The sequence below is a fragment of the Akebia trifoliata genome, chromosome 7 (assembly GCF_017979445.1).
Source record: "Akebia trifoliata isolate Shusen 1 chromosome 7, ASM1797944v1, whole genome shotgun sequence".
NCBI classification, from domain to species: Eukaryota; Viridiplantae; Streptophyta; class Magnoliopsida; order Ranunculales; family Lardizabalaceae; genus Akebia; species Akebia trifoliata.
In genome coordinates, this window is record NC_141381.1 from 4,059,697 (window position 1) to 4,081,369 (window position 21,673).

General features: G+C 34.8%; 1 protein-coding gene across 1 annotated transcript; it reads right to left on the minus strand.

Annotated features, from left to right (window-relative positions):
- Positions 1-22: 22 nt before the first annotated feature.
- Positions 23-20,131, minus strand: PGM3 (Phosphoglucomutase/phosphomannomutase family protein). The gene is made up of 18 exons (XM_086447152.1): positions 19,979-20,131; positions 15,714-15,795; positions 10,483-10,538; positions 9,335-9,448; positions 9,158-9,220; positions 7,087-7,206; positions 6,892-6,992; positions 5,648-5,707; positions 5,418-5,517; positions 5,159-5,316; positions 4,984-5,079; positions 4,249-4,312; positions 4,070-4,151; positions 3,765-3,940; positions 3,578-3,654; positions 1,639-1,771; positions 475-591; positions 23-383 (listed from the first exon to the last, which is right to left on the minus strand). The coding sequence occupies exons 1-18, from the start codon at positions 20,057-20,059 to the stop codon at positions 312-314; spliced, it is 1,752 nt and encodes a 583-aa protein (XP_086303278.1). The 5' UTR covers positions 20,060-20,131; the 3' UTR covers positions 23-311.
- Between the last annotated feature and the right edge of the window lie 1,542 nt (positions 20,132-21,673).

Consider the following 21,673-nt stretch of genomic DNA (forward strand, 5'->3'; position numbering starts at 1 on the left):
AAAATTTAGTTAACCAGTAGAATGGAGAAGAAAATTAGAATTTCTAGAGAGTTTTATTATTTAAACTTAAAACCATGTTATCAAGCACATTGAAAATAACTGAGGTTCTGGTTTTAACCCTTCCAAAATGATCAAAAATTATTCTGCCACCCATCATCAAGTTTGGTCGGGAAAGATAAATAGTAATTGAAAATTTTGTTATGGAGAGTATGGCAGCTCAGAAAACTTCTCATAGTACAAGACAGGACATCCTGCACATAAGACCGACAACATTCTAGACAAAACACAGCTTAAAAAGCCATACCATATTTTTAGGTAATAACTGTAGGAGCGGATCGACCAGTGAATTCCTGCATCTTAGAAAGTTTAAGAGCAACCTCCACCTGTGACCAAGATTCATCAGTCGATCAAGCACAAGAAAAGATGACTAAAACTAAGGAATAAAAGTTAGTGGAGGATATGTAAGATTCTTACTAGAGGACCAAGTGCATCTTGAGAATCTCTCCCCGTCTTTGAAGGATCCTTCTCATACTGTTCAATATAAAGACGGATGGTTGCACCTTCCGAGCCAGTTCCAGATAAGCGGAAAACCTGGCATTGTGAAACAAAGAAGGGTTTTAGAGAGGTGGATAAAGATTAAATTCCTTATGATCATGGTTTTCAAAGAAGAAAAAAAAAACATTCCCTCGAGAAGTCAAATTAACAAGTCCGTGAAGTTTATGGCAATAGGAAGAGTCTTGACAGATTTCAAGCTTATTTTTTCGTTTTTTCAGGTTTCTACTGAGCTTAGGAAAGAACTATTCGAAATGAAGAAATTTAAATATTATTTTGTACTAGAGTCGTGCTGGACGGGACTGCATTTCACACTGCACTGAAGTGGAGTGTGCACAGAACCATGGATGATTTTCCTCGAGATACAGGTGAGAAGAATATATGGTTCTGTGCACACCTCCACATCAGCACTGTGTGAAACGCAGTCACTCCAGCATTTTCCTTTGGATTAATGTAGCCTAATTATAACCATAAAAATATGGTTAAGATTCCCTTGTAACAAGAGTTTTAGTTAGAAAATAACTAGACACAGACACATCGCCACAAAAAATTTAAGTTCTTGCAAATTGTTCAGAAAGAAGAGAGGTTGGCGGGGTTTTCTTCACATGACATCCGAGGTATTGGACCCAAAAGGACCAATTCATTTTGCTACCTCAGCACCTTATCCATGTGGTAAGGTTTGTCCCAATAACACTATACTAGCAAAAAGTGGTATCTTTCTTTCACTTTCTATTTAATACTCAGAGGCCGCAATTGTAGGCAAAGAGTACAACATATAGTACTAGGGTAAATGTAGGCATGTTGTGGACAAGGGCAATGTCCACGTAGCAAAATCCAGATCATCGTCTATCAGATGGACAGTCAGTATTTGCCCCGCAACCTTCAACAGGGAAAGAAAAGCCTGTGCTACACAATGATGAGTTTCGTGGTTTAGCACAATAGAAAACCTTTTCCCTGCTAAATTTTCAAAAATAGCATTTTTCCTTTGAAAATGTTATATATTTGTGATAGCTTATCATCCACTACACAACCAATTAGTTTACAGGTAAAGACTTATTTGAATAATGAGTGCGAGAGATTGCGTACCAATCGTGATCCATCTTGAAACATATATCGGATACCCTGGTGCTTTGAAATGGAGCCATCAACAGGATCTTTGTATTCGAATTCATCAGCTTGGGCGATATCTGATACATCTGACCGTATCCCCTTTATAATCCTGTATAAAGCAACATTAGAACTCCCAGAAAAGTAAACCCAAAAGTCATAACTATATAGCAGTTCGAATATCATTGCAGTGCACAGTACAGTGTGTGCTCAAGGTTATATGAAATCAGACCACATGAATTCTAGATACAAAGCTGCAGTGTCTTGGGAAACTCTGCAATTTTGGTCCCAATGCTGTTGTAATGCATGTCTTTGAAACAAGACCAACATTATGAAGCTTCCTATTTTATTTTTTATTTTTTTGATAAGCTGTAGCTTCCTAATTTCCAGATGAAGTAATAATCGACAGTGACATCTACAAGCACTGGAGAGCTTGGATTAGAGCACAATACTCTGCAATGACATGAATTGTATAAATCGTTTTTAAGAAGGATGAGTTTTGTTTTATAGTTGATACTTGATAGAGATGTTCTCAGACTAACCTTAAGATGAAAACATTAGTTCTAATCACTCATATCAACTGAATTCAACTAAAGAAATCTATTCTCTCAATAGTAAGTACTTCAGTTAACCGCTAAAATAGAGAAAAATATATCTCTAAGTTTGGCATGGAGCAATATTTCAAAAATCAGGTCAGACCAGGCCAGGAGGAAAGAGGGTAAAGGACTTTCACTAGTTTATTGCAATCAATTAGTTCACTTTATAGGAGTCCTATGGGATAAACACTTGGCTGAGAGGGCTGATACCATATAGTCCATTAAGACTCCTTCGTAGTTGATTCCAGCAAAAGTGGGCTACCATGCGGGTTATGATGCTTAAGGAATTGAGCTTGATTTAACCTTACTGGACTCGACTTATTATAGGCTTATTGAGCTTTATGGAGGCTTGCGTTTTCTCGAAGTGTTGCAAACCCTTTCTCTAGAACTCCTTAACTTGTAATTCTGATCTCTCTCCAATGCTCCTTTTATAGGAGAGACAAGGCTGGCTATGATGCCTTAACCGAACTAGGATCATCTATCCAAATCCACCCAATTTGTTTTAGGGTCTTTAACACTTGAAAAAATCCAACCACTGAAGTACAAGCTGTAAAGTTATGCTACCGATGAACATACCAATCAAATTAGAGGGGAAAAAATCAATAGGACCAGCTTTGTTGTGGAGCTGAATGTTGAGACACATAACATATTCATGAAATGAACTTGCTAGAGATCAGGATGTTGACATAAATGAGTACACACATGGGGTTTTAGGAATGACCCCAATAGAAAAAAAATAAAGGAAAAAAGGTTAACATAACCAAATGTGGGAATGCATAATAAAGAAAAACCACACTAGTGAGAAGTTCTTTAGCGCAAATTGAAGATTCTAAAAAGGTGTGAGAATGGACGAAGTGGCAGTGATTTTGAGGTAGGAAGAAAAGTTAGACAACATTTGCCTTGGCAGAAGGAATAAATCCAGATGGAGTTGAATGACAAAATAAGATTCATGTCTCTAACTCCAAGTAGTCAGGATAAGGCATAGACGATAATGATGAAAGCAATTTTGAAACCATCCAAAATTAACATTTGAGTTAAAAGCATTACAACAAATTTAGGGCATTACTTCATGCTGCCATGATTTATAAAAGAAAAATATGTATGATTTTATTATTGTTTTGTCAAATTACTCTAGCTTACAAATGTTGCTATAGATAACAAATACATTGAGAACAAAAACCTTAAACCAAAAAGAGTGAAGAAGATTCTTTAGGGGACGCTACAGCATGAAATAACTTCTGTAACTAAAAACATGGCCATAAACTTGAGTGTTTTCAAAGAAGAACCTGAGCTTGGAAAATTTCTCAAGTAAACATACATACTTGTTAACCTCGGGAAGGGAAGATTGCAGTTTGACCAGATAAGCCATTAGCTCCTTGGCTGCACCTGCATCAACATTCTTCAAGCAACAATTTGAACAGGTTAAAAGAACATCACCAGTTTATGGTTTTCATCACTAGGAGGGGAAGGATCAAAATGATTTAAAAAAATAGCTATCACATATCATACTTCGTAGTCATATCGGGTATAATAGTGGCGACCAAAACTAGCCCAATGCTGACAAACTATGTCTTCAACAGTCACAAGCGTTCCCCCATTGAGATTGTCCTTATTCTTGAAGGCAAGAATAGATAGCCAAGCTAAAACTGCCCAGATTCCATCTTTCTCACGTATATGGTCTGAACCTGTAAACAGATGTAGCAAAAAACCATGCAAGCTCGTTTCAGATGTTAGTGGCATCTCAAAATGTACTATGAACCATGAAGCATGGTTTCTATAATGGAAGTTTGTGAATAACTGAAACACAAGCTTACCGGTTCCAAAACTTTCTTCCCCGCAAACTGAACAAAGTCCAGCATCCATCAAGTTCCCAAAAAATTTCCAGCCCGTGGGTACCTGGCATCAAAACAAGAGGAATGACCTAAATCACGGCACACAAACTTAAGAAAGAGGACTTAAAGAAAAGAAGCTTTGATGTTTTGCACAAAGATACCTCAAAGAACTTCAGACTTAAATGTTTTGCTACAACATCGAGAGCAGCTGATGTAGGCATGCTCCTGCAAGCAGCAACATGAAAATAATGGAAGAAAATTAGAAGCATGAAAGATATACATGGAAAGTGGAAATTGTTATTTGTTGGGTCTTTTATCCCAGCTGTTGGATTAGGGTTTAAGCAAACAGTTAGTATAGGTTCTTGTTTTGTACACCTATAAATAGTAATATTGAAAGGTTTTTTTAGACCAGATTAGGATTTTCTTCCTCTAGGTTATGAGAGAGACGGAGAGGGGTGTACAAGGGTTCTAGGGCCTGGGTTTGGGATTAAACATGAGTGATTATTTCTTATATTGTTCTCCTTTGATTTTCTAAGGGGAGAAGATTAGATCAATCAGTGGACATAGGCATCGTTGCTGAACCACGTAAAGCTTGGTGTTCTTTGGTTTGTTCTTTATTTTCTTTGCAATTTTCTTCTTAATCATATTGAACAGGAATCTCCTAATCCACAAAAGGAATCTCCACACCAAGATAAAATGATCACATCCACTTAATGGTAGTAAAACACTATCATGCATATAAAATTATCCATGTACAGTACTACCAGTACACGCTTACCAAAAAAAAGGATAGTACACTATTCTCACTTATTTCAAGTTCAAAGCTTCAACCAAAAAAAAAAAAAAAAAGTTAAAAAATCTCCAGAATATATAATTAGGAAGAACATAATAGGTACCTGGCAACACCCTTTAAACCAGTAGAGAAATAAGGAATGGATTGAACTGCATTTGCGGCAATGACGGCAACAGAATCCGATGGGGTCACAAAAAATCTAACATTACAAAAGAAATTCGATAAGTAAATTTGATAGGAAGGCCATCATTTTCATCAAACACTAAGTGTAATAATACCTTTTACCAAGAATCATATTACGATCTGCATCACCATCAGCAGCAGCACCAAATTCTGGTGGATTATCTTGAGGGTTCGATTTATTCAATCCCATACGTGCAACCAACTCCTTTGCATAGGTCAGGTTGGGATCTGGATGCCCTCCTCCAAAGTCTTCCTGTTTGTCAAAGCGACGTATCAAAAGGACTCCTAATGATATTTAAAACATTATAGTCCAACATTTTTATAACACATGACGAAATACATAGTCAGAAATACCTTCGGTGTGCAATTTATTAATGAACTTTCTTGTGCGCCAAGCTCCTCCACAAAGATACGTTTGGCATAAGGTCCAGCTACTCCATGAAGTCCATCAAAACTGGAAAAGAAAAATAAAACAGATTTATTCTATCTTACAGAGACTAAGATAATGATGCCGGATTAAGTTATATTGTGTGTGTATATATGTATATAATATACAAAAAAAAAATGCGAAAACCTCAACATACCAGAATGAGAATTTTGGAGATGTAAGCAGCTTCTGGATAGACTCAAAATCAAAAATTGACCTGGAAAAATCAACAAGATCAGAATAAACTAATGAAAAGAAGAAAAACAATAGCCAGACACTTAAACTTATAAATGAAAAAAAACGAAGCTGTGGCCAGGCAAAAACTACTGATCTTTTACAATGAACATGGGGAAATGGTATGTCCTTCCAAACATATGTACTAGCAATCAGCCAAATCAGTACGATACAACTAGACTGAATTATTACAAATGAGATCCCATTTGAACAAGAACTCTCCAAAGAACACCCCTTTAAACTCTTTGAGAACTTAGTAAAAACAATAGCATAATGGAAATAATTCTCTCTTGACTTGAATGCTCTCGACCATCGAAGATGCAGGAGTTCTTCAACTACCAAATGCCCCAACACACTGCAAAGGGTTTGGGGAGTTACCTTGTACACAAACCCATATCCTGTTGATCCAGCAATTTGGGATTGCATGAATGAATTACCTCTGTTTAAAGCTATGTCTCATGTTAGTTCAAGTGGGCATCCACTCTCACAGTCTCACTGCCTCAATCCCCTTCTTTTGGCCTCCTCTAGATCTTTAGAACCTTCAACTTGCATATTCTTTTTAACTAGGTTGTAATAGGCCTTCGTTGCACTTGACCAACCCATCTCAATTGACTTTCCCTAGTTCATCACCTCTTGAAACTACTCCTACATTTTCAGGAATATTAATTTTATCTCCACGCCACATTGATTGACAACAGTATTTGCTCACCCTATATGTATTCGAGTAATATTTGAATGCATATTCTAACATCTCATGCACATGTTACTCCTTTTGCTCATGTAGATATTGTTACCATGTTTACCCGAACGACAATTTCTTTGTAAATTAGTATGGCAGTCAGTACTCAACCTTTCCCTAGCTATCAAAATTTTCAGCAGGGTCTGTTCCCATCATCGCACATCCTAGAATCATAGATCAATGGAAATACAAGATTTAGTATACCTACTGGTTTCAACTAACCAAAAAAGCAAAGTGGGAGGACATTCATAAGAAACAATATTTTATCGCCGGAACAGGGCATCATCATAATCAGCCCTTACTTCAATACTTGCTTATTTTCCGATCAAACAACCAAGAGGATAGGAAATATGCATTTAAGAGTATAGTACAGTGAAAAAAAATAATAGAAGGTAAGAACTTATACTGATCCCTGTAGAATTGCTTACTTCATCAATTTCACATAATCACTGGCTGAATCAAAAACATCAACGTCAAATTGTCCCTCAGGCCCTCTAAAGCTTGTTACACCTATATTAGAAATATCCACCTAGAGCATATATTGAGAATAATAACATCAGAACAAGATTGGAGAAACTGCACATTATTCAATTTAAAAAATAGTTCTTTTTGAGATATAGTACATCAGGTAGATCTTCAGCAATGAAATACTCCTTTATTGTTTTTGTGTTCTCGTAAATCTTATCGGTAATTGCCTCAGGAGCCGGTCCACCATTTTCCATGTTGTACTTAATTCCAAAGTCCTGTAAAGAAAGATAAAAGAGGACAACAAAAATGGAAGATTAACTAGAAATACATATGGATGAAGTGTTACTACTGAAATATCGATCACGTCGACTGGATGGTGTTTTGCAAATCATAAGAACTTAGTGAAGTCATGCAAAATCCCATATGTATTTTCATATTAGAAATCCTCCAAAACATGTCAACTTGGCTTTGCAAGACAGTAAAGCCAGCACCAAATTTTCAATTGGGAATATTAGGATGTTGCATATTTGAGCATTTCAATCCAAGGATGATCAACTTAAACAACAATGCATACCTCAGTCAATAGTTCAAAATGTAAATTAAATGTTCATTATCATTTTTCAATCCCACCAAACTTTCCAAATTCTATTTTCTATTTTGGATTTTATTTTTGTTGTTCAAATCATGAAGTTTTGATGATATGTGAATGGAGGCATCTAGTTCTTTCAAGTCATTGCTTGGTCTGTATGGGGTCTTTTCTGTATCTGACTTCACTTGTACATATACGCATGAAAGATTTTCTCGTTATGTATGCATCTGATGTGTAGTCATACTCATACCTCTTAAAATCAACATCTGGTGAAGGTACCAAGATGTATCTACTACGGAGCACTGGAAATAGCGATATAAAGCTATAAGAATAGCCACCATAGAGTTTCCTAATGACTTATGTCATGTTAAGAAGATTTATAAGAGGAAAGAATACTAGACAATAACATTTGTGTTTAACTTAATTAAGTGGTGTATGGAGGATGGAAAAAAAATCCTCTTTTAGAAATCATTTATTTATAAATATTAAGGTGTGACACTGCCACACTAATCAATGTTTTTCTCAGGCCACGCATACAAGTCCGGTTCAGACTATAGGCAAGGAAAATTTTCAGAAAATTCGGGAAAATCGGGAAAAGTCAAGCTATGGTTAAGGCTCTATGATTGTTCCTACCAAGTGGTGTTCTCAATTACATCATCAAATCCTAAATTAAATTATAATAATAAATAACCAAACTCCCTATTGATATCTGCTAGATGGCCACAAAAAGTAAGAATGAATTCACAACATATTCAAGGTTTATGTTGTTCAAATATAAAACTATTATAATCATGAGTCTAACTTAAGATTTAACTGGTAAAAATCATCAAATTCAATGTCATCTTCATTATCTAATGTTAGTAAATAGTCACCATCATCTTCGTCAGGGTCATCTCCTCTTATCAGTGCATCAAGGTCATCTTTAGTTTTTTGGGGGTTTTTTTCAATTTAATCAAGAAGTTCACGATTTAACCACAGAGTTTGTAAAAGTTGCGATTAAATTTTGATGGAATCAGTCTACGAAAAAGTCATGATTTAATCACAACTTCTTTAATAAGTCGCAAAATTTGGTGACTTCAGTCACACCAACACAGCAAAATAACCTAAAAGTAATATACCTGTCATTACAATGGGCGGAAGGGATAAACAACCTAATAGGAGCTACAATGGAGAATGACAAAAACAACCATAGGCATAATCAAGAAAATTTGTGTATTTGTCATCAATCGTGCATGTTAAACTTACCAATGGGGAACTAAATCATGGAAGTCAAAAGTACTTGCATAATATGCAGATCTATGAACTAATATAAGGCAGAAAGAAATGATATTACTCAACCAATACTTGCTCGGGCTGTGCGATTAATTTGAGTTCATTATACTTTTAACTATTACTTCCTTCTAGACCTTCAAACAAGCAGTTTTTGTCTAAACATAATAACTAGAAGGGATCCATGCAATTTTCAATCAGAAGAATACAAAATTTTCCACTTTTTCCTGCAGTTTTCAACCAAAAGAATATGAAATGTTCCATCTTTTGCCTGGTATCTATTACAAATGGATCAGGCGTGATCACTAAACCGAAGAACTTACCAAATGGGCAACTTAAGTAGTAAAGTAAATACATCTTGTGCATACCTCATGTGGACCACCTGGATTGTGACTTGCTGTCAGTATAAAAGCTCCTGACGCCTTGGATCCCTGATATTGAGGAATTGTCAATAAAATATGATAAAATGTCTGTTTAGAGGCACAATCCCAGACATTATGGCTATTTGATGAACAAAACCATGTGAAGCAAGAAAGTGAACCTACATCTGCACCAACTCTTTCACGTATAACAGCTGATACAGCAGGTGTTGACAATAATCCATTTTGTCCTACCCAAACACGTCTTACTCCGCTGCCGGCGGACATCTTAATGATAATCTGACAATTATGAAAACATAATTTAGCAGTTAAATGGCACAGCATGGAGTTCTTGTAATCCTCTGAGAAATATTTAACCTTAATATATAGATACTGAAAAGATTGGGCATCAATATTTAGTCATGCAATATGATAGGGAGAGTTGCTATTAGCACCCCAACTTTTACTTATTACACCCCAATTAAAAATAAAGAAAATAAGTGAATGGTTGGGAATATGTAAAAGTCGGGGGTGTCAATAGAAGCTCTCTCGTTTTTTTGCTGGATTTCTATTTTTTTGGGTTTAGGATTTTATATGAGCCTAATCATAAATTCATAATTGTAAACAATGCTGAAATTGTTTGAATGAGTGTCATGATGTTTTGTGACATTGAGATTATAATTTGAGCCAACCTTTGTAATGTCTGAAGAGTGTGTTGTAATCTTTAATTAGGGTGTGATAAATAGATTAAGAAATTGGGGTGTGATACGTATTAGTTGGGGTGCCAATAGCCGCTCTCTATAATAAAGCATGGCATCTAGAGTCACAGGCATACAAATAACTGGTTTTCTAATAGCAGCTAAAAAAGGACACCTGGTTGAAGCAAACGAAAAAAATAAGACATCTACACAATTAGACAAGTTCACCAATTAATTGTAAAAAAACACCAAAACATTATTGAAAAACATTCTATAGAGACACAGAGGGAAAACAGTTCGACATCAATCAACACACCATCCGTGGAGGAAGATGCCCAAGAATATGCAATAGAAACATGCAAGCAGAAAATAATATTTAAGCTACTTAAAACAGTTGTCAAGTTTCATTTTAAAATGAGAATCAGATTAATTCATTGATAAACTGCATACTTCAGGCAGTTCGATTTTGAAATTAAAATTTCACAATCGAACCTTGTTATTCGAGTTAGAGCTAATAGATATGCTAGGATATCATAAAATTTAAATTTATATACTTATATTCTAATTCCTAGTCATTCAGCAAAAAAAATTATACCAATGTGTAGGTACAGAAACGCTCTCGAGTAAAAAAAGTACCTGAATGGCATCTTTTGAGAAATAACGGCCATCGCCAGACACAACAAGTGTGGCTCCTGCATTGAGCAAACATGAGTTTACAGATTAAAAGAAAAAATTTTGTTTCCATGCCTACATAATAGATCATTTTTGCTTCCATGCCTACATAATAGATCAATTTTTGTTTCCATGCCTACTAGGGAGAATTATTGAATAGGCAGAATTATTAGGTCAATTGGTTCTATGCAATTTAGGTGAATATACATTGACTTGGAAAAATAAAAATTCAGAATCTTTTTGTAAAAATTTGCTCATCCATCAACAAGAATTATAGAAGTGTTACCACAGGGTTAATTAAACAATGAATATTATACCATCTTACCAAAAAGAGAACATGTCAAAAATAATGGACGTGTCCTAACCTCCGGTGTTATCAAATGTGATCGCATATGCTATTTTATTCATTATGCCATGGCATACAAAAGTATGTGATGGCATATACAGTATGTGATAACATATTACTCCAATGAGCAAAAACTTGACTATTGGAGCATTAAATTCAAGTTTTTTTAACCATCTTCTCCTACATATACTCTATTTCCACCCCATATTCCTGCATTATTCTAAGTTACTTCTTTTATTCTTTCACTCGCATATATTCTTTGAGTCTCATTTTTACTTTATTTTTTCAAAACAATGAGTTTATGCATTCTAACATAATATCATAATATCCAATGATCCACCTTAATTATCTAAAATTAGAACTTGATAATTAAAGTAAGCCACCTCCGTATCATGAATAGTTTATATATTATTGACTAATTAGCTTCTTAAGTTCTTTTATTCTTATTACTAAATATAAATGACTAAATGTAATAAATTTGGAAAATGAGTGCTATCCAAATTTATTGTAACAGGTTTGTTTATTTTCTTGTAGTTTTCTGGTTTTTTTAACATTTTTTTTTTACTGTTTTTATTTATTTTTTTGAAATCAAAAGTTATTTTGTACAATATGCGACCTCATTCCTAACCTCCTTCCATCCCTTAAAACCCTCTCCCTCCAATTTGTTATCAGAGTAAACCGGACTTTCCTCAATGCCATCCCGCAACAAAATGTGGTGTAAATTGTTGGTGGTCCCTATACACCTTTAGTGCTTCCACGCCCAATTCCCTATCCTTATATGGTTTTTTTTATATAGGGGTGTTAAGTATCGACAAGGAAAATTCATCGTTGTTAAATCAAAAGATTTATGCAAAGAAGATGAGTCATACCCAACCTTTAGAACCATTTACTCCTCTTTTCTAGCCAACTTTTTTTCCATTTTACTCTTATGAAGAAGACCCAATTTCAAAACATTTTGTGATTTGAAACGGGTCTATTCATGAAGAAGTTATAATGTGCCATGAAAGAATTTCCAATATTTTTTACAATCTATGATGAAATATTAGGAGTTCAACATATATATAAACAGTGCAGTAATTGGGAATTCTTTCATGGCACATTAGAACTTCTTCATGAATAGACCCGTTTGATATCACAAAATGATCTGAAATTGGTCAAGAATTTCAGCCTTCATCATAAGAGTAAAAAGTGAAAAGATATGCTAGAAAATGAGAGTAAATGGTTCTAAAGGTTGATCATGACTCATCATTTTTGCAGAAGTCTTTCACTGATTCAACAAGGATGGGATTTCCTTGACGATATGTGTAAAACCTATGTATAGGAAAAGTCATTTAAGGATAGGAAAATTTTAGGGAACTGGGTGTGGAAACATCAAAGGTGTAGAGACCACCAACAATTTCCACCATGCTTCGTTGCGGAATGGCACCATGGAAAGCCCAGTTAGCTTTGATACCAAATTGGAGAGAGAAGTATAAGGGAAGGAAGGAGGTTAGCATGGAGGTGTATGCCTATAGAGAAGGGAGATAGGAAACAAAACTAAAGTTTTATGCTTATGCAAAAGGGATATATATATATTGACAATATGGAGATATGAAAGGTATTATGATGGATAATAAAGTAGGTAATCATGGTTTAAAATCTCATTTCGATTTTTTGAAAAACCGGAACATTCAACACAAAGGATACATTATATTGAACTTTTAAAAGGAGACTTTCACATAAGATTACGGTCAAGGGGCATGCCATCAATTTCAAAACACTAGGTATCTCAAATATTTTCCAAAATACATGGTTTTCTATATAGATAATCGAGTTTTCCAGAGAAAACCAAGGTCAAGGGTATGTTATATGTGAAAATGCTTTCATTTTCTTAAGAAAAAAAAAAACTAAAGAAGAAGAATCCGTGACCTCATCCAATTCCAAGTACTCTCTCTCTCTCTCTCTCTCTCTCTCTCTCTCTCTCTCTCTCTCTCTCTATTTGGAGGAAAATTCCTCTTTGTTGACCCAACAATTCGACAAACCATGGATCGTATGGTCAAGATGGGGAAAAAGGGTTTGGGAGATGGATCGGACAGTGGTTGAATGCCTTACAACTTGTAATGATTTGGCAAGAACCTATAGGCCTTCTTTCTTCTTTGTTCCCCATTTCCTTCTTTTTCTCTGATTTTCAAGATAAATCACCGAAAATAACAAAAATTTCGGTTTCACAACTGTTTTGTCTCGGTATGTGAAAATACCGAAATGTTTTGTACGAAACAATTCGAGACTTTAAACCACGTAGGTTACGGATAAGTAAGGTAGATAAGTAAGTAGGTGGTGGATAAGGATGTGTAAGGTGAAGGGTAATGGTAGAGGGGTGGGTAAAGGTGAGATACATGGGTTGATGTGTAGGTGATAGGTAGGATATGCTTAGATTTTAAGATAAAATGATATGATATTTAAAGCTAAAATGTAGGTTACATGTGAATGGAAATGTTTGTGGTATAAGGAATGGATGCTGATGGATGAGGATGCTTATGGATATGACAATAGTGGTATGAATAGTGAAATATGTGAATAGTAATAGAGGGATGAACTTTGGTAGAATTTTGGCATATTTTGTTAAAGGATTTGGTTCATGGAGTGATGAGCTCTTGAAGAAGGAAGAGTGGTGTATCCGCAAACCATTTAGCATTTGTCTCCACTTGGATACACATTGGAAACCATGCATTTGTTCAATGTTTTGTATGATTGAATCTATACCACGTTGTACTCTTTGGATTTCAGAACAATTTACCAGTAAGTGCGGTGGCTAATTGGACAGGGACAAGAATGATACATTTCCAACTTTTCTTTGGCATGTGCTCAAAATATTGTATAATTACATTGTAGAGATACAATGCAAGCCTCTTATCTCTTCACATATTCACCTTCTATTTTCCCTTTTTTTACTATTACCTAAAGGACCATCTATCCATCCATCCATATCAACCATTCATACCATCATTCCTCTAGTACTATTCAAGTATTTTACCATTCATGTCACTATTCATACTATCTTTATCATAGTCATAAGCATCCTCATCCATCAACATCCATTCACCCATTCCTTATACCATAAACATATCCATTCACATCTTACCTACATTTTAACTTAAACATTATTTTATTTTGAAATTTAAGCATATCCTACCTATCACCTATGCATCAACATACCCATATATCTCACTTTCCTAACCCACCATCTACCCTAATTCCTTCCATATCTCCACCTCTACGTTCTCTTCCCATATCCCTTCTCTATAAGCATGAAGCTCCTTAACTACCATAGAATGTTCACGATCACCATCTAGAATGAGAGCAATTGATTGAGAAAACTTATAGAATAAGCAAAATAAACAGCAAAAGCTCTACTAGTAGTTCAGCTAAGCAAGAAGCGCAAAGGAACATGTAAACTTCCGCCCTTTTAGGTCCTCTTCAACCTGCCTCCTTAAAATTGACTAAGGAACCGATGTTGAAGAAAACAGAAACCGATAACAGACATAATGTCAGACTACAACAGATTAATTCAACCAACCAGTCTGAGACCAAAGTCTATTCAGTGGCAAAAAGAAATTCCCACAGCAATTTCACCTACTAACTAATAAGAGTGGTGACCTTAAAGTCTAATAACTTGACTAACCTTAAATTTGAGGAAGAATCAAAATTTTGAGTAAGAATCAAAATAGGGTGGTAGCATAACATGAACAGATTACCATTTGGAAATAAAAAATTTGAAAAATCTCGAAAAAGCTAGAAAGAGAATAAATGGAACAATGCACTAGCTAAGTTCCACAGATACAACAGTGCTTATATCCTCAATGACATATAATCCATACAAGTTTCTGGACTTTGCAAAAGAAATAATAACTGTTTCTATTTAGGTCACACTCCAATATTTTTAACCAAATTTATTTGCATATAAATTTCTGACTTAAAGTACGTGAAAGATCCAAAACATTCTCTAGAAGAGAACTGGAGACATGCATTCTACAGAGAATCATAGTTGTGGTGTAGTTAGTTTCGTTTTCTTTTGTTCTTTTGTAGTTGTTTTTTCTGTTTTTGGTGAGTCCTCTCGACCCCCTTGCTTTCTCCTTGTTTTTCAATAAATTCATCTTTACCGATCAAAAAAAAAAATATTAATGACTGGCATGTAGTATTCACCAAACAAGAGATCAAAGAATTTCGCTAAATGTATCATAGACAAAATGGTATTTCACCTAAAGCACATTAAGGAATAATATAAATTTATTGTTATTATTATTAGTATTATTATTATTTGAGAGGTAACCAAGGGGCTAGTGGTCAGCGTGAAGGTGGGTTCAAAACATCTCGAACCTACGTCATGGGATCAACTCTCCACACGCCTCACCAACCTAGCTAAATTGGCAGCTTCTTGCAATATAAACCTGCAGAATTTAATAATAAAGTAAAACCATTCCATTTCTACAAAAGACCCACATCCAAGCTTTGGGTCCGCTATCCCGATCAAGATTTCCCTACCCCCAGAGGTAAAGGAAAGGTCCTTCCCTTTTGGGCCGGTTGTGGGCGAGGAGGGATTCGAACCCCCGACACTGTGGTTCATAACGACATGCTCTAATCCTCTGAGCTACAACATCTTACTATTTTTTTTAGTAAACAGAGCAGCTAAGTGGCTCACAAACATTTTGAACAAATCTATTAAATACACTTCACTAAACCAGATGCAAACTCAAAAGGTACAGAAATGGAATCATGCTTATTTTACAAGAAGAAATCTAAATACCTTCTACAACACTGACATGATATCGGTTGCACGTGTAAAGCATATAAAAAAGAATGTAACACTTACCTTTCACTTTATCAGCTGAAAGGGCGGTGAACGTTGACTGAACAAAATTATGCAAATAATTAGGCTGCTTGAACACTTTAACCTGAAAAAGGCAGCTCCATGACATTGTAGGGTCATTAGACACTGTAAAAATATATCAAAGCGGTGAACCAAAAAAAAAAGTTAATAAGGAAATCAAAGATAAATGTCAGAAAAGCAAAAAAATTAAAACACAGGCTGTGAACATTTGTCTGGCTAGCTTTGTTATTCACTAGGACTGATGAGACAGAGAAAATATCAGAGGATGGAAGTGCAGTACTACATTCTTATTTACAAGACCAGGAAAGATATACAAAATGCACAAATTACAGTGGAAACAAACTTATTGAGCCACGCTATGAAACTATGGGAGCAATTGATGAAAAAAATTCTAAGTCAACTCAAATAACAAGGATACTAAAAAATTAGTTGGCTTTGTGCCAGGGAGATTCAACCATAGACACCATCCTCTTAATTAGACAACTAATGGAGGAGTTTCAAGAAAAGAAGAAGGATATTCATATGATCTTCAATGACGTAGAACAAATTCATAGTTGAGTCCCTAAAAAGATAAATTGGTGGATCTTCATGAAAAAAAGGAGTCGTGCACATCATTGAGGACACGTACAAGGGAGCAATTTCTAAAGTAGCCAATTAGTGGTGAAACAAGTGAATTTTCTGGTATAGATTGTTTGCACCATGGATCAGCCCTGAGCCTTCATGTTTCTACACTAGTTATGGATAAATTAACTACCAATATTCCAAGGGAAGTCCAATGTTGTGTGTAATCCCCAAATGATTATAGTTGCTTTATAAGAGGAGAAAATGCAAAAAAACTAGAGCTAAGCAGAGATGGCTTGGAAACAAGAGTGCCCTATGGTACTCTGGTTTGGGCCATAGGATCTTTTGCGGGTCTATTGATAGAGATCAATCGCTTATTCCCAGTGCATTGACATTCCCTCTCTTTTTTTCATTCCAGTTAGTGACAGAAAAGGATAAAGAAGATTCAACCTCAATGAAACTCAAGTTCAGGTTCTAAATAATAGATGGGAGAATGGAAATACACTAATAATAACTAGAATCAAGGCATAGAATATCAACAATACTTCAGTAAGAACAGGCAATGGGATGAGGCATTAGTTAGATGGCATAAAAATACCCTTAAAGCTATCATTTTCTTTATCTAGTCTAATTATCCATAAAGAGAGTGAGAATGACGAGGCTGTTACTCATAGTATTGGAGCAAGGTAATTGAAGTAGACATATGCTTCTAGAGAATTGTGAGCAACAAGTATTGCTCAAACCAAAAGAAAACTTCTACAAGAAAACAATAAGACCAGACATACTTGATAGAGCATAATGTTGGGCAAAGGAAATCAATAAGCAACACTAATGAATCAAAAAGGGAAAGGAGAGAGATGAAAATGACATGGATTGAGGTAGTAATAAAAATTTTGAATGCACGTGCCTTTAGAGTCAAGATCAAATTGAATGATGAGAATGGATTTATGTTTTTGCCTTTATCGGTAAGCTTGTTTTACCGAGTTCAGTAACTCATGAAAGCGAGAATTGAACCCAAGTCTATGGTATCATCATCCATAGACTTTACCAACTAAGACAATAGCCACGTGCAAAATGGATTTATGTTGCCAACACATATAGCTCGGATAAGTCATTGTTAATGATGACGACAAAGATAGTGATGCGAACTTTTCTAATGTTCATCGATAGCTATGTTATTGTATTCTTGTAATACTATCATTTTAAAGTGAATTCTCTACCCAAAAAATTGTTCTAAAAGCAAGTAGAGTGTTTAGGATGTTAATAGGTTAGCTGGTGTTTGAATGATGTTACAATTCAAGGGCCACATCCGTTTTTTTACAAAACCCAAATGTCTAGCTATCCAAATGATCCAAACTTTGTAACAAGGACGCTTCTTTTTTTCCTTTTCTTTTTCTTTTTCTTTTTTGAAAAATCAGCATGTTTGTCACCAAGTCCAATGCATAATAACACAATTTTGGATCAGATTTTTATTTATTTTATAATAAAAAAAAGATTTAGTATCAAAGCATTATTTATATATTGTTCATACAAATTCAATGTACATCAACTTAGCTATATATTAGGCCAAAAAAATTATCTACATTAATGAGCTAAGTTGGTAAGGCATGTCGAGTGTGGGTTCAAAAAAATTGTTGAACCCACTTTCACAATGACCACTAACCTTTACTTGTCAAGCTCAAAAAAAAAATTATCTATATAAATTATTTATATGAGTCACCATTAAAATCTCATTTCAAGGCAATATTTTGGTTAGGAGAAAAAATGAGACGATCTCAACTAAAATGAACAAAACTTTTAACCATGAAATGTGTGTTTTTTGCATGACAATAATGCAGCATGAACTAGAGTATTTAAAAAAATCCCTCTCAAAATACAAAATAAATTATGTAAGGGCATATTGGTGTGTTGGGTTTGTAGGTGTCAATTTGTTTCACACTACTTATCTTTGTCACACTTCTCAAAATATGTAATTAATTAAAGGCATTACGATGTCTTGAATTTGTGGGTGTCCCTGTGCATATCAAAAGCATGGTCACAAGTTTTTTGTTTTTGAAAAAGATGCATTTAAAGCAGATTTTGCACCTCTAACTACTAAAACAAGTATAAAAAAAACATGAATTATTGAAAAGGGTGCTTTTTTTACTTTTTAAACACGTTCTTTTCAAACAAAAAAATAAAATAAAATTTTGAACATATTTTTTGTGGGGCTTGTAATTGATTTTTATGGCCTTGTGATTGTTTGTAATTTGGATAATGAATGTTCTCTACAATGGTATTTGATACATAACGTATGATTGGTGATTCATAAATGTAGTTTAATATGAGATTTGATGATAATGTTTTAGCGTTATGGTTTTTAAATTTTCAATTATGTGTTATTTTTCTCAAAAGATATGTTAATGATTAAACTTTTTTAAGCATCATAACATGTATTATTATGTGTGAAAACATGTTATCAATGTGTGTGTGTGTGTGTGTGTGTTTTACTTAAAAAACTATTGAAAACTTAGAATAAATATCTAATGAATTTACAATATATTTTTAATTTTTATATGTTATCATTTTTCCCTTTTTTCCAAAGCTTTCCCTTGCGTTTTAATCCTAACTTTGTGATTACGATCAAAAGCAATGCAATTAAGGGAAAAGGCGCAAACGTTCCCTGGCACCAGAGGCGCACACTAACTACATTGATCGGAAGAAACTGAAAATATTTTCGACAAATAAAACAATAGAATGACTGCTCTAAAAAGTATATTTTTTAAAAAACCACCCAAAAATGAATCTCACACTCCTCTCCGATAATTCACAAGATATTATTGCATTAAAATGTGATTGTCTTTTCAATCAAAAAAGACATCAAAAGATGCTCCAACCCCAAATAGGTAAGGCCTTAACTTTTCACATCACTAACATCTAGTTGTTTTTGGTAGATTGGTTATGTTCTTATCAATAGGTATTATAGAAGGGTAACAAAGTAGACCACCTGGGACCATAGGTGAGCTATCCAGGACATCGGCTGCGAAAGTGTGACGGTGTATTAAGAGCCCAAATAGACAAGGGCTTAACTTTCCACATCACTAACACCAAGGCGCTTTTGGTGTATTAGTTAGGTTCCTATTAGAATACTTTGTGAAATGCTGTTATTATCTCAACTAGCAAGTAGTAATTATATTTAGATTAGACTTCATAGCTATCCAATTAGATTGTATTTGTTAGGTTATATTCTAACTAATTTTAATCTCTAGGAAACAGGATATTACTGATTTAGGAATGAAATAAGAAAATTAGGGATAAATCCAGGAAATTTTGCCACCTCGTAAAGACAATATCTAAACCGGTTCGAAACAAACACTTAAGCACAGAAATCAGATCAATAAATCAGTAACTAAGTAATCTTCCTATACAATGCAAATTAACCACTAATAAATAAATCAAAATTCAACCTGATTAGAACAATTCATAAACATAGATCTACAAATGGAGAAGCTTGATCTCGAACAATATATGATAACTTCAACCGTACTTCACAAATCAAATCAAATAACACGATCAGATCAACACTAAGATTTAGAATCGAAAACCGATCGAAAGCGTTAAATATAAGCAAGAATTGCAGAAAAATGGATCTAAGATCTGGAATACTAAAACAAAGAGAAGATCTGTATATGAGATTTGGGGATTACTTTCTTCCTCAAACCAGATGTTCCTGGTTTCTGATCATGATAAGGAGTGGTTTGAACTCGAGAAACCTTAAACATCACCATTTCTTCAAAGCTTAGAAGAAGAATCACAGAGTGAGAGAGAACTAAATAGGGAAGGTGGCGAGATATAAAGAGACGAGTGTGTGAGTGAGAATCAGAGCTTAGCGAGAAGGGGAAAAGGAACAATTTTTATAAGATAAAGATGTCTCTATCAAAAATTTGATAACGATATTCGTAATTTACGCCCAGATATTTATGGTGGATCGAAAAATGTGTAACGTTTATGTCTTTGACAGCGACGTCTTTATCGTGTCATTAGTAGAGGAGGGATGGGATGACGTCCTCACGTTTTGTTAATTTCGCCCGTTTAATGAGTAGATTACTAGAACGTACGAGAGAACGATTCCACGCACAGCGCATCAGACCACAGATGCTCTTGTAAGGCGTTCGTGTGCATAATTGCGGATTACAAATAGCGAAATGTTCAACGCCCTAAGCTTTACCCTACACTTAACAAACGTGTTTTGTCCTACGTGGGATAGAAGGTTAGGAATTGGCTGATTTTTTATGAGGATGATCTCTATGATTAGAAGATCATCCTCATCAACAATCAGTCCATTCCAAAAAATTTAGAATTATATTTACAATTTAAAAAATTGTTGACCGTCCATTTTTTGTAAATTATTTTTTATGGGGTTAGAAATTTTGGAATGGACTGATTTTTGGTGAGGATGATCTCCTTATTATAGAAATTATCCTCACAAAAAATCAGTCTATTCCAAAACTTCTAACCCATGTAGGACAAAACACATTTGTTAAAGTGTAGGGTAAAGTTTAGGATGGCGAACGGAACCCAAATAGGGAAATGTTCAACACCCTAAACTTTATCCTACACCATAACAAACGTGTTTTATTGAATATGAGAAATGTTCAGCACCCAACCATTTACCCAATCATTTGCCCAACATGTTTTGTCATGGGTTAGAAGCTTTGGAATGTGCCGAATTTTGGTGAGGATGATCTTCTAACCGTAGAGATCATCCTCACCAAAAATCAGTCCATTTCAAAACTTCTAACCCCATGTTTACAAGTTGAAAAATCATAAACTGTCCATTTTTTATAAATCATTTGTGATGAGGTTAGAAGTTTTGGAATGGGCTGATTTTTGGTGAGGATGATCTCTATGATTAGAAGATCATTTTCACCAAAAATCAGCCCATTCCAAAAATTTTAGCCTCATGTTTACAAGTTGAAAAATTGTGGACCGTCCATTTTTTGTAAACCATTTTTGATGGGGTTAGAAGTTTTGGAATAAGCTGATTTTTGGTGAGGATGATCATCCTCGTCAAAAATTAGCATATTCCAAAACTTCTAACCCATGTAGGACAAAACACGTTTGTTCAAGTGTAGGGTAAAGCTTAGAGTGGGGAACGGGACCCATATGTATATATATATATGGTAGATACGTGATTTTCGTCATTACGACGGCCACATCTACTAAAAATTGGAGTCGTCACCATTCATGTTGTAAGTGGGCGTGAATAGTCACTCGGTGTACATTTTCCAAAAAAATGACATTTTTGGTATTTAGTGACTCACGATGGATAAAGGGTAATCAAATTTTAAGATTCGGGTAAGCGACTCGATTGGAGAAAAGGGAAGGTGTTAGACATTTTT